Source organism: Musa acuminata, chromosome BXJ3-1 (assembly GCF_036884655.1).
Source record: "Musa acuminata AAA Group cultivar baxijiao chromosome BXJ3-1, Cavendish_Baxijiao_AAA, whole genome shotgun sequence".
Classification (NCBI taxonomy): domain Eukaryota; kingdom Viridiplantae; phylum Streptophyta; class Magnoliopsida; order Zingiberales; family Musaceae; genus Musa; species Musa acuminata.
The window spans coordinates 10,823,936-10,836,491 of NC_088349.1; the positions used below are offsets into that span (position 1 = coordinate 10,823,936).

At 40.1% G+C, this 12,556-nt stretch overlaps 1 protein-coding gene across 1 annotated transcript; it reads left to right on the top strand.

Annotated features, from left to right (window-relative positions):
• The first annotated feature begins 290 nt into the window (after positions 1 to 290).
• Positions 291 to 12,205, top strand: LOC135629082 (NADH dehydrogenase [ubiquinone] iron-sulfur protein 1, mitochondrial-like). The gene is made up of 5 exons (XM_065136252.1): positions 291 to 857; positions 955 to 1,201; positions 4,386 to 4,680; positions 7,071 to 7,445; positions 11,076 to 12,205. Exons 1-5 carry the CDS (start codon positions 452 to 454, stop codon positions 11,973 to 11,975), a joined length of 2,223 nt encoding a protein of 740 aa, XP_064992324.1. The 5' UTR covers positions 291 to 451; the 3' UTR covers positions 11,976 to 12,205.
• The last annotated feature ends 351 nt before the right edge of the window (positions 12,206 to 12,556 follow it).

The following is a 12,556-nucleotide window of genomic DNA, read 5'->3' on the forward strand; positions in this document are numbered from 1 at the left end:
AATCCATCAATCTGTTTTTAAGGGTCATATTTGGTTATTTTTTTAGATTTAACAAGCAAGCAATATATGCGCGTGTATATATATATATATATATATATATATATATATATATATATATATATATATATATATATATATATATATATATAAAAGCAATAAAACTCGTAGCTTCCACCATGATCTGGCTCTGGGCTCAGCAATCACCATAGACCGCGGTCCAAATGGCCCAAAGTCCATGGCCCAGATTCGAACACGCATTCAATTACCGAAAGTAAACTCACCGCTAACCTCCATCTGCAGACGAACATCGGCGTCATCGCACCCACGCAATCGGCGTTTAAACGCACCACGAGCACCCGATAACCACACGCTCTCGCGCATCCCATTTCCGCCGCCTCGTCGCCGCCGCTCCAGAAAGATCGACCGAGGCCGAGAGAAAGGACTGTGGTTGATGGGTTTCCTCCTCCGCTCCCTCCGTTGCTCCAAACCCTTGTTCCGATCCTATCTCTCCCACCCCTCCCCCGCCCACTTCCGATGGATCTCCTCCTCTTCGGCCGTCCTCAGGCCGGAATCCTCCGCGGCACTCGCCGCCGACCCGCCCCCGCGGACCCCAGTTGCCGGCGCTAGGGTCCACATCCCCAACCCTGACGACGCTATTGAGGTCTTCGTCGATGGATACCCCGTCAAGATCCCCAAGGGAATGACCGTCCTCCAGGCCTGCGAGGTCGCCGGCGTCGACATCCCCCGGTTCTGCTACCACAGCCGCCTCTCCATCGCGGGAAACTGCCGTATGTGCCTCGTCGAGGTCGAGAAGTCCCCCAAGCCCGTCGCCTCCTGCGCCATGCCCGCTCTCCCAGGTCCATTTGGATCCAAGGATCCCTTATTCCCGTCTCTCGCGTCCTTTGTCTCAGCTGAATTGATTTGATCTTTTGGTGGTTCTTTTGTGGTTGATAGGGATGAAGATCAAGACGAACACGCCGGTTGCGAAAAAGGCCAGAGAAGGGGTGATGGAGTTCCTCCTGATGAACCATCCACTGGACTGCCCGATCTGCGATCAAGGAGGTGAATGTGATCTTCAGGACCAATCGATGGCCTTCGGTGCTGACCGTGGACGGTTCACGGAGATGAAGAGGTCGGTGGTCGATAAGAATCTGGGGCCACTTGTGAAGACGGTGATGACTCGTTGTATCCAGTGCACAAGGTGATGCCTTTTGTTACAATTTTGTTACTTGACGTGACTCATAACTGAGATTGGCGAACCATGCAGACGAACTAGTTCTGTAAACTGTAACTTGTGGAAACTCAGTTGGAAATTGATATCCTTTTGATAATAATTGTATATTGAAATGTCTGATTCTGAATCAATATCTTAGTATCAAACCACAAGCAAGCACAAATATATAGAATCATGTCCATGACATGTACTGTCACGGACTTAATTGGTTTTGCCTCAGTCGTGTGGCACCCTTGCGTGTCCGTCCACAAAGGTCAGTCTCATCGAAACATCCTAGGATCCCTTAGGACCTACAAAAGAGAAAACGGGTTTGAGAAAGCGTCTCACTCGAGATCCACAAGCAATCATATCAGGAAACACTTCATAGCCAATGTAAATTAAAAACAGACTTTACAAGCTTTGAACGACCGTACAACAAAGGATCTAAAATGGTCCACTACAGATCGAAATCTCCCACAAGTGTCTACATAACACGACATTTATTTATAAGCCTAAAATGGCCACCAAACCCAACTAAATTGGAGCTGTTAAGCCTTCGACCGTCCCTCTACATGTTGTGCAAAGCATGAACAAACCAAAATACACAAACATACATAGCTCCCGAAGTCCACCGACTTCGTTGAAATTGTTGCACCATTGTCTGGATCCTGGGCCTCTACCCCTACCAGCACAATCTCCGCTGTGCACCGCTCCCTTCATGGCAACTTGAATGACAGTACTGTGGCATATTCTTCAAGAGTACCCACCTCCGCATCCTCTTGTCCCATGCCAAGGCCTTCTGAACCCAACTTCGTCTCTGTAAGTTGAGTCGCCTCAGTTCCTCTGTCAAATGCTTCTCTAAGGTAAGGTGCATGTGTCTCGAAGCTCCTTTCGTCTTTGGCACCATGCAGGATGAGCCCGCTCCATCAGAATAAAGAACCCATGGAACGACATGATCCTGCTCTTGCCTCTGCAAGAGTTCATGTCCTTAACCTCTGTCCAAGGAAAGCTTTGTGTCTTCGCTCCATGTTCCATCTTCTATGTCGGCTCCCTTCATGCGGCTTGGGTACTTCGCCAAGTTACACTTAAGTTGCTTCGCTCCTTATTTTGCATTGAGTTGATGGTGGCCCTTGCGCGCACCATTCCACGTGTCAGCCCTTCGTTGAATCCGATCTTCATATCGACTCCAAGTGTGCATTCATTTTTATTGCCTTGGATCGCTCCTCCACTTGATCTAGCAATGCATTCCACAATGCATTATCTCAAGTGAGATCATGCGACGACTCCTCGTCGCTCACTCGGTCCGTTGAGCCTTGTGAAGTTGTTTTTGAGGTACTCCTCCTCAACATGTGTGGTCTGTTGCACATGATTCTCCCTCTGGGGAGTTGGGACTTATCCCTCCTGGATATATGTCCCGTTGGAGCAATTTCTCTCTTCGCTTCCATCTTTGAAAGTTTTAGAGACCACCATCCCCTTGGACTACTCCACCTTACTGAACAAACAATGGATATTGTTCTGCCTCCCACAAATGCACTTGCTAGATTGCGACTACACGTCAATACAGTCCCCACTGCACCCCTCAAGGCCTAGCAACATACTGAACTTGCTGCACACGTCAGCCTCCTACGGACGTATCCTTCTCATGCTGAAGAGAAAGTTTCAATGCTCTATTGCGCCGAGTTTTGGTCGCCTTGGGATGACCACGAAAGCTCCATCGTTCGCATACAAGCCTTTGCATAAGTATCGAGTTCTTCGAGTTAGCAATTCTCCTCACCTCTGTGAGCTTTGCACAACTCTTTCGATCGCTGAACAACTCATTCCACCTTACATGATCTCATCCTTTACCAACCGCCTCGCTTGCCTTGAGCACCATCAAGTATGGTTGTTAATGTTGAGCTGTAGCTCAAACTCAGCCATCCCAACCTTTGTGCACTATGCATTCTTCCCAGCTTGCTTGTCCTCGTGGTGCCTCTTGCACGAAGGGTTGGACATTCCTTTGAATGTCAATCTTAGATGCCCGCTCATCTGAGCGACTCCTTTTCCCTACATCTCCATGTCCGTTTTCCCCCAAACGGTTGCGCGTGCTGGCTGCCCTCAACGCAGCCTCGCTAGGTCCCCCACGTTTGCATGCCAAGTGTTTCTATGAGTGCTTGTCCCGCTCTGATACCATCTGTCACGGACTTCGCTGGTTTTGCCTAAGTCGTGCGGCACTCTTGAGTGTCCGTTCGCAAAGTTCAGCCTCCCCGAAACCTCCTAGGGTCCCTTAGGACCTACAAAAGAGAAAACAAGCTAGAGAAAGCGCCTCACTCGGGATCCACAAGCAATTATATCAGGAAACACTTCATAACCAATGTAAATTACAAACAGACTTTACAAGCTCTGAACGGTCGCACAATAAAGGATCCAAAATTGTCTACTACAAATTGAAATCTCTCACAAGTGTCCATATGACACAATCTTTATTTATAAACCTAAAATGGCCACCAAACTCAACTAAATTGGGGTTGTTAAATCTTCGACTGTCCCTCTAAATGCTGTGCAAAGCATGAACAAACCAAAAGACACGGTCATACATAAGCATTACGTCGAACACCCCATTTACAATTTTGTCTGTGACAGTATGGAAAAGTTGCATCAATAAGATGTGATCGTCAACACTCTTAGAAGTTCAAAAATTGGTTCAAGTGTCCAGCTTGGCACACAATGTTCAACACTGTTTTTCTTGAGTTTGAGTATTTTGAGTTGAATCCAGGTTAGGATTTCTATGGGGTTCCTTTTTATCGTATCGATTGTATCGGAGGTTGCTATCTACTTTGGTTCTATCTGATTGTGCATCTGCTATGGGATATCCTCTTCCAACAGGAAAATTCCTGAACATGACTTTGACAAGTACATGCACTCAAACGAAACTTCACTTTGATAAATTTTTAAGCCTTCACATGTTATAGGGGCAGAACTTTTATCTCTTTATATGTAGTATTTGGTCATGGAGGATATCTCTTGTGCGTAAATCTTTGACCTGGACTTCTATCAGAACTTGAATTTTACACAGTTTAACAGAATGTTTTCATATGCTAGAAAGCTAACTCATGCTAAAACACGGTAACTTTTCTTGTTTATGTACTTTTTGTATAATGTGCAAATTGTTACAGAAATCTGTTGTCTTTCACAGATGTGTCAGATTTGCATCAGAGGTTGCTGGTGTCCAGGACCTGGGAATGTTAGGTCGTGGTAGTGGGGAGGAAATAGGGACTTATGTCGAAAAACTTATGACAAGTGAACTCTCTGGCAATGTTATAGATATCTGCCCTGTTGGAGCTCTGACTTCTAAACCTTTTGCTTTTAAAGCTCGGAATTGGGAGTTAAAGGGAACAGAGACAATTGATGTAACTGATGCAATTGGGTCAAACATAAGAATTGACAGCAGAGGTCCAGAAGTCATGCGAATCGTTCCTCGTCTGAATGAGGTATTTGTTATTTTTCTCTTTTCAGCATTGACATAGAATAAGTGTTTTGTTCCACTGTATCTGCCAGTTATTTTACTTCCATATTTATTCTCAATTTTTCTTAATATTGTATTTGAAGTAGTCAAGTTTTTCAAGCATTCTGGAAATGCCATACTGTTTCTTTTTATTGTCATCTTCAATGGCCATAAATGTATGGTTCTTTTGTCAGTGTTTGCATTAAGACAGTAACACTTGCATTAGGAGAGTTTATCATGGAAGCATACTGTTGCTTTCAGAGAATTAGTCGCACCCACCTTTTTTTTCTCGTTGAAATTAATCTAGAAACTAGAAAGTGTCATATTTTCTGATGATTTCTACAAAACAAATTAAATGTATCTTCTATAAAATGTAAAAAGTAATATGGGTTTTATAGTTAGAAGTAAAAATTGCAGCTAATGGCTATACAGCCATTTTTGCAACATAATATTTTACACTTTTATCGGAAAGTGTAAATGGATCCAAATTCATTCATCTTATAGATTTTCTTCTTCACCTTTTCATTGTTGTACCATAAAAAATTAGAAATATTTTCTTCTCTGTTTCATTCTATCATTTTGTGAACCGTGATTATACATTAGAAAGATGCCTAGTATTGGTGTGGCCAGTCAAGTGATGCACCTAGATTCAGGTCTAGTCCAACTGGTTCTCATCTGTTTTTCTTGAACTTCTGTGATATCTTTATGTATTGTACAAGAGAACCATAGAAGTACATGATGTGTTTGTCTCCTTTTTGAGTTGGTATAATAGTCTAGTTTAAGGCGAATGAGTTAGTTGATACTTGATTCATGTTTAGATTTTCATTGGGGAACAAATTGGTGGCAGCATGATCTTTCTTGGTCTTTTCATCTGCACTTGATATATATCCAAGAACCACCTAAAAGACAATTCCCAAATGAAGAAGTATACTTTGGCAGGATACAGAAAAGGTTTTGTTGGATGCTTGTTCCTTTTGTTATATTGGTGGTCCTTGATAGATTTAAAGGGATTAATTCTTCCATTTTGGTGGAGGAAATATTCAACTAGGAAATCATAAATAAAAACATGATCATTGATATAAATTCTATTTTTTATTGGTTGAATGTTTATTATCAATCTTTTCATCCATTTTGTCCTCTATTCTACCTCTTTTTCCAATTACTTCTCTTTCCATTATTCTGCGCACTAGAAAATTGTCCAGTATCGAAATATTCTCTTATTTATATGCCATCATTTGGTATGCTGAGGTTACATCTATGGTAAATTTGAAGTAAGGGAATTATTTGATTTACTATGCTGGTGTCACTGGTCGTGGTGAGTTTCTCAGAAACATATATGCATTGAAAACCTAGGAGGTAGATACAATGCCATGAAATCTTTTCCCTCTTGAGAAGAAAACTGATCCAAATTTTGAAGAAAATATGATAATATGATGTAGAATATACTACAAAAACAGTTGATTTAGAAGCAATTCATTGAGGCAAGATGATACATAAGTCACATACAATTGGAACCAGCACAAATTATACTGAAATTTTTTGCACCCTTGACAATTCTGCAAATTTTGAAGAATCATTTGCTATATGGATGCTGCAATTAGTTTTAAACCAATTAAAAAGAATCTAGAAGACAAGCTTTTGAGGCAATATAATATAGAAGATACTTAGGTACAGATGAAATTGGTCGGGATTAAATTGAAATTTTTTTCACTCCTGAAGATTCTGCAAGCTTGGAACAATTAGAGTTATGCCAATTGAGGATATAATTAGCAAAAGGATAAATCATATTTGTGAATCACTTCATCAACAAATTCCTGAGGTTTATTTTTATGTTTAGGTGCTTTTCCTAGATTCCAGTAACCATCGAGTAAAAACTTCTACAGCTTGTTTTGGTCAAATTTAGCATGAAACATGGAGTTTCTAACTTAAACACTGGAATAAAATAAACATAGTTACTCTTCCAAATAACAATGTTATCCTAGTAAAGAACCAACAATATTTTAGTTCTTATTCTGGTCACTAACCAACTTCTACACTTAGTCTGTAGAACAATTTAAGTTCAAGTTTTTTTTTTTTATCTTTCTCCCATCTGTTTGTCTTTGATCAAGGAGATATCCTGCAACCACTAAGTAGCATTGTAATTACTCATACTTGTTTACCAATTCAATTCTCTAATTTCACCATGCTTCAATCTTCTTTTTCCAACTATTTCATGTTATATCTGTGTGAGATGAGAAGTGATTGTGCCTGTACGTTTCTATAGCTTTTCATCTTTTTGATAAGTATGACTTCTGTTGGAAAATAGAAATCAATTAATGTATTTCAACAAAGTGGGTATGAGTTTGGCTTACAAAGGGTGTGGTATTGATTTTGTAGGAAATTAATGAGGAGTGGATATCAGATAAAACACGATTTTGTTATGATGGACTCAAAAGGCAGAGATTGAATGATCCCATGATTCGTGGACCTGATGGACGATTCAAGGCAGTGAGTTGGCGAGATGCACTTGCTGTGGTTGCTGAGGTTGCACATCAAGTTAAACCTGAGGAAATAGTTGGAATTGCTGGTCAGCTTTCTGATGCTGAATCTATGATGGCACTGAAAGATTTTTTGAACAAAATGGGATCAGATAATGTATCCTGTGAAGGGAATGGCATAAGTCCTAATGCAGATTTACGTCCTAATTATCTTCTGAACACGAATATTTCTGGTCTTGAGAAGGCTGATGCTTTCCTGTTGGTTGGCACCCAGGTATTTTTCATTCAATCTCCAAGAAAATAAGTCCTATCGTTGAATTTGTTTTATTAGTGGTAAGCCGAATTATTACCTTAGTGGTTTTCTTTAGCTTTGACATGCAGCAATTGTCTCTATCGATGTTACATACTATTGTAAATTATTGTAAATTTGTCATACCCTTGGTTGGTTAAACTTCTTAAACTGCATATTGCTTGAATTTTAAACTAGTAATTTTACTGTATAACCAATAGTCAAAAGCAATCACTTCATCTGCATAACAAAAATGCAATAGTAATCATTCTGCCCTTGGGTGGACAGCTTAAGGTGGTTGGTTCAGTACATGGGCATCATGGTGATCGGCACAGGCTAATCACATATCTGTATGTATGCATACCCCTATGATAAATCAAGATCTTACTCAGAGAACTGATGTATTATGCTTTGGTATAGTTAGTATAGTGACCATTGGATCAAAGTAGCTCAAGTTAATTTATTTTATGTCAGTCATCAATCCGACATAGCGAAGTTGACCCAACCTAACTCGTTTTCCAAATGCTCTCACTGGAAACTGGAAGCCCCTCGAAATCATCCGAGTTGGGTGTTCCTTTGCATCTTAGTCCCTTGATAGCAGATTCCTTTGAATCAAACAATCTTGCAAAACTGTGCCAAGGGCATGCTAGCAAAGAGCTTAAAGAAATGAGTTAGGAGGTTTCAAAGGTGAAATAGCTAGAGATGTGCTCCTTTTATAGGTCCCAACCTAACTCGTTTTCCAAATGCTCTCTTGTCGGAAACTTGATACCCCTCGAAATCATCCGAGTTGGGTGTTCCTTTGCATCTCTCTCCCTTGATAGCGGACTCCTTTGAATCAAACAATCTTGCAAAACAGTGCCAAGGGCATGCTAGCAAAGAGCTCAAAGAATTGAGTTAGGAGGGTTCAAAGGTGAAATAGCTAGAGATGTGCTCCTTTGATAGGTCCCAATGCTGGGTATCATCGGCAAATATTCCCTTTTGGATGACATGCTTACTGGGCATGCTTAGATGATGCCACATCATCATTGTGCTGATTGGATAGACTTAGATGGTGCCACATTATCACCATACTAGTTGGGCCCTTATGACCAACTAGGAGACACATGTTGAGTCTGGATTGTTCCGAATGGTTTGACCGGAAGTTTTGTGTCGATTTCTGTTGGTTGTCAATTCTAGTTGTATCAAGACCAATGTTTTGCCTCGTATAACTGTGTGTTTTAAATTCTTAACACACTTTTAAAACATGACTATTTTTTGGTGAGTCTGAATTTACTAGGTTAATTTATAAGTTCTGCAAAAGTATTTTTGTCTTATAGACGATGATATTATACTGTATCAGTCCCTAGTCTCACCTGTTGCATTAATTTCAAGAATACTGTTTCACTAAGGTCACAGGGCAATAAAAAAAGTACTTATGTAGTGTGCAATCTATTCTACGCAGTCTGCTGATGTAAAATTACTTAGGTAAACAGAGTTTGTTTACCTGGGTAAACAAACTGATTGTTTTATGATTGTAATATTTTGTGTTGTTAACAATCTGCCCTTTGTGACAACCACAATTGGTTTCTAAATTGTATATGAGATTTTCAGATTTTCAGCATCTTTTTACTCGTGGAGATATCTTGCAAGCAACCTAAGAGATGTAATAGATAGAAAAAGAATAGCAGGATTATCTGTGTCAAAGGAGGTTCTTGCCAATATCCTGCTCCAAGGATTTTAATTTTGGGTACTGGGACCAGTATGGGTCCGAGCTGTACTAGCATACAATGTGTCAGCGATTTCAATAGGTGCTCGGGCGAGGCGAGGTGAGGCTCGAGCACCTCGTTTAATGTCCAGGCAGCACGCTTCAAAGAGGTGCCAACTAGGCGCTCGCCCAAGCGCAGACACCAGGCGCTTTGGGCAAGCGCCCGGGTTAAAACAAGCGACCAAACCAGCGTTTTAGGTTTGGTTTGGTCGCATTTGCGTTAGTTGGTTCAATTAAACCAACTAAAGCACTGATATCAGCCTCCCAGCATCCCTCTCGCGACTTCCCTAACCCTAACCCTACTTGCGATTCCGCCGCCAACATTTCCTCTCTATTACCGTTGCCTCTCTCCATTGTCGTTGCCTCTCTCCACTATCGCTGCCACTATCGCTATTCGTCGCTGCCACCATCGCTGCTCGTCGCTACCGCTACCACTGTCGCTGCTCGTTGCTCACCGATGCCACTGTCGCCACTGCTCTCAGTCAACAGCCTCGGTCTTATTCTTACACTCAGTCAGTAGTCTCGGTCTTACTTTTACTCTCTTCTCACATCGACTCGACTTAGTATACTGTTAACAGTATATTAACAATATACTGTTAATTGTATACAGATAATAGTATTTTTTTATTTATTAGATTAATAAAATATTATTTAATCTTAATACTATTAAATTTTATTTATTTGAAATTATTGTTAGGGTTTCAAGATAAATGATAAATGTACAAAGCAACTCAATAAATTCTCCAATGATATAAAAAAAAGATCCTGTATGGAAGGATAATTATTTAAAAAATCCGAAAGATCCTAATACATTGATTTGCATCTTCTGCGATAAGACTACTAAAGATGTTATTTTTCGTGCAAAACAACATCTAGTAGGAAATTTCAATAATACAGCAGTTTGCAAGGATCACATTAAATAATTATATCATATTTTCAATATTTAATATCATATTTTTATTTAAATAATTATATTTATTAATTATATTATATATTTTAGCGTCTCATTTTGCTCGGTTGAGCGCCTAGCGCCTCGGATGTTTTTGGAGTTTAGCGTCTTTTGACGCCTAGCACTTTTTAAATCACTGCAATGTGTTGATATCTTGATATACATCGATATATTGGTATATATCGTATTTCAAAAAAAAATCTGAAAAATAAAAATTACTATATGATACAAGTCTTGTACCGGGTGGTACATTTTATACTAGGCATGAATCATCTGGTTTACTATGATCCTTGTATCGATGGGCTATTGGATCGATGAATACCATATGTGCTGAACCATACTGCAAACCTTGTCTTGCTTATACTATGTTCATTTAAATCTTGTATCTCTTTTTATACCAAAAATGTATTCTTTAAGAGTCTACAGTCTACTAGTATCCATAATTGTCAGAGAACTTTATAAAATATGACTATTAAGAATTGATGTGTTATCCATTTTCATGAAGGACATGAACCATGCTAGATTTGTATTATGGATCAACATCCATCTAACCTGCTTCAGTTAATTTTCTTTTAGATTATTAACCTAATAGGAAAGAGATCATCTTGTTCGATGAATATTGAACAGCCTTCATGGAATTCCACCTCTTATGTAGTTTATCATACAAGCTAGTCCAGGATCTGTTTTAGATCTAAAGTTTCTATTAAGTTCATGCTTTTGGTTCTGTTTCTTATCTATATATATATTTTTTATCTGCTTGTCTTTTAATGGCAGAAATTCATCCTATTTACAATCATATAAGTACCCATTAAACTGCTCTATTCAACATATGATCAGAGATAGCAATGTTATCTAATTCAGAGTATTTTAGTTCTTGTCATGTCTCGTAGTCTAACTATGTGCTGGTATAAAAAATTGGCAGCCAAGAGTAGAAGCCCCCATGATAAATGCAAGAATCCGAAAGACAGTGAGAGCTACTCAAGCGAAAGTGGCCTACATCGGTCCTCCATCGGACTTCAACTATGATCACCAGCATCTCGGCACAGGCCCCGAAACCCTTCTTGATATTGCTGAAGGCCGCCATCCTTTCTGCTCAACCCTGCTATCTGCAAAGAACCCTGCTATCATAGTTGGTGCTAAAATTTTCGAACGAAAAGACAAAGATGCCATCTTTTCTGCAGTTGAAACCATCGCAAAGCTTCATAAAGTTACTAGGGCTGATTGGAACGGCCTAAACGTCTTACTTCTTAATGCTGCTCAAGCTGCTGCCCTCGACCTTGGTCTTGTATCCAGCCCTACCGAGAGCATCCAATCTGCCAAGTTTCTATACCTGATGGGTGCCGATGATGTGAACTTAGAGAAGCTTCCAGATGATGCATTTGTGGTTTACCAGGGTCATCATGGAGATGAGAGCGTCTACAGAGCTAACGTTATTCTGCCTTCTTCTGCGTTCAGCGAGAAAGAAGGCACGTATGAGAATGCAGAAGGCTGCTCTCAATGGACTGTTCCAGCAGTTCCCACCGTTGGTGATGCAAGAGATGATTGGAAGATCATTCGGGCACTCTCCGAGGTCGCTGGGGTGCGCCTGCCCTATGATAACCTTGAAGCTGTCCGAGCACGGATTAGGATGGTGGCTCCCAATCTACTGCATGTGGACGAGAGAGAGCCATCTACTGTATCGATCGATATGAAACCAAACTTCCAACACCAGATGAGCCTCGAGCCATTCGAAGCTGCGGTCGAGAACTTCTACATGACGAATTCTATTACTCGGGCTTCAAAGATAATGGCTCAATGCAGTTCGATGCTGCTAAAGAAGTGAAGCTTTTGTTCTTCCGGCAACCAGCAGTGCTGGTGTAATTCTTTTTTTATGTTTTATGCAAGTTTATCTGAATGCTACATTGTGTACCTGCTACTGCCGTGTTGTTGTGCTCATAAATGGCAGGGAAACCAGATCAAAATTTTCTGGTCAACATTTTATTGGCTCGTATTTCCTTCGTGGTTGTATTTTTGCATATATAGATATAGACATAAAAGTATTGTTCTGTGTTATTGCATTGCTTGATTTGATGATTGTGATTGCATGTCGATACTTAATCTGATCAATCACTGTCGGTCGGATTTGACTTAATCTGATCGATCGATCACTGTCGGCAAAAATACTTAATCTTGTATTTTTGCCTTCTTTTGCTTCTTCTTGGAAAAAAAAAATAATAAAAGAAATCCTCAAAATTAGATCCTACAAAGGATAGAAAGAATGAATGAATGAATGAGTAAATATGAAAATCCCAACTTGAGAATAATACAAAAAGAAAGAACTAATAATGTGAGGGAAACTCCAGTCATATCCCACCTATCTATGTGTAATTGCTTACCTAACACAATGTAGTTCAATATATATAT

Coding starts and splice junctions, on each gene's coding strand:
- LOC135629082 (XM_065136252.1), top strand. CDS start 452: ATGGGTTTCCTCCTCCGCTCCCTCCGTTGCTCCAAACCCTTGTTCCGA. Junction 858..954: donor CGCCATGCCCGCTCTCCCAG/GTCCATTTGGAT, acceptor TGTGGTTGATAG/GGATGAAGATCAAGACGAAC. Junction 7,446..11,075: donor TCCTGTTGGTTGGCACCCAG/GTATTTTTCATT, acceptor AAAAATTGGCAG/CCAAGAGTAGAAGCCCCCAT.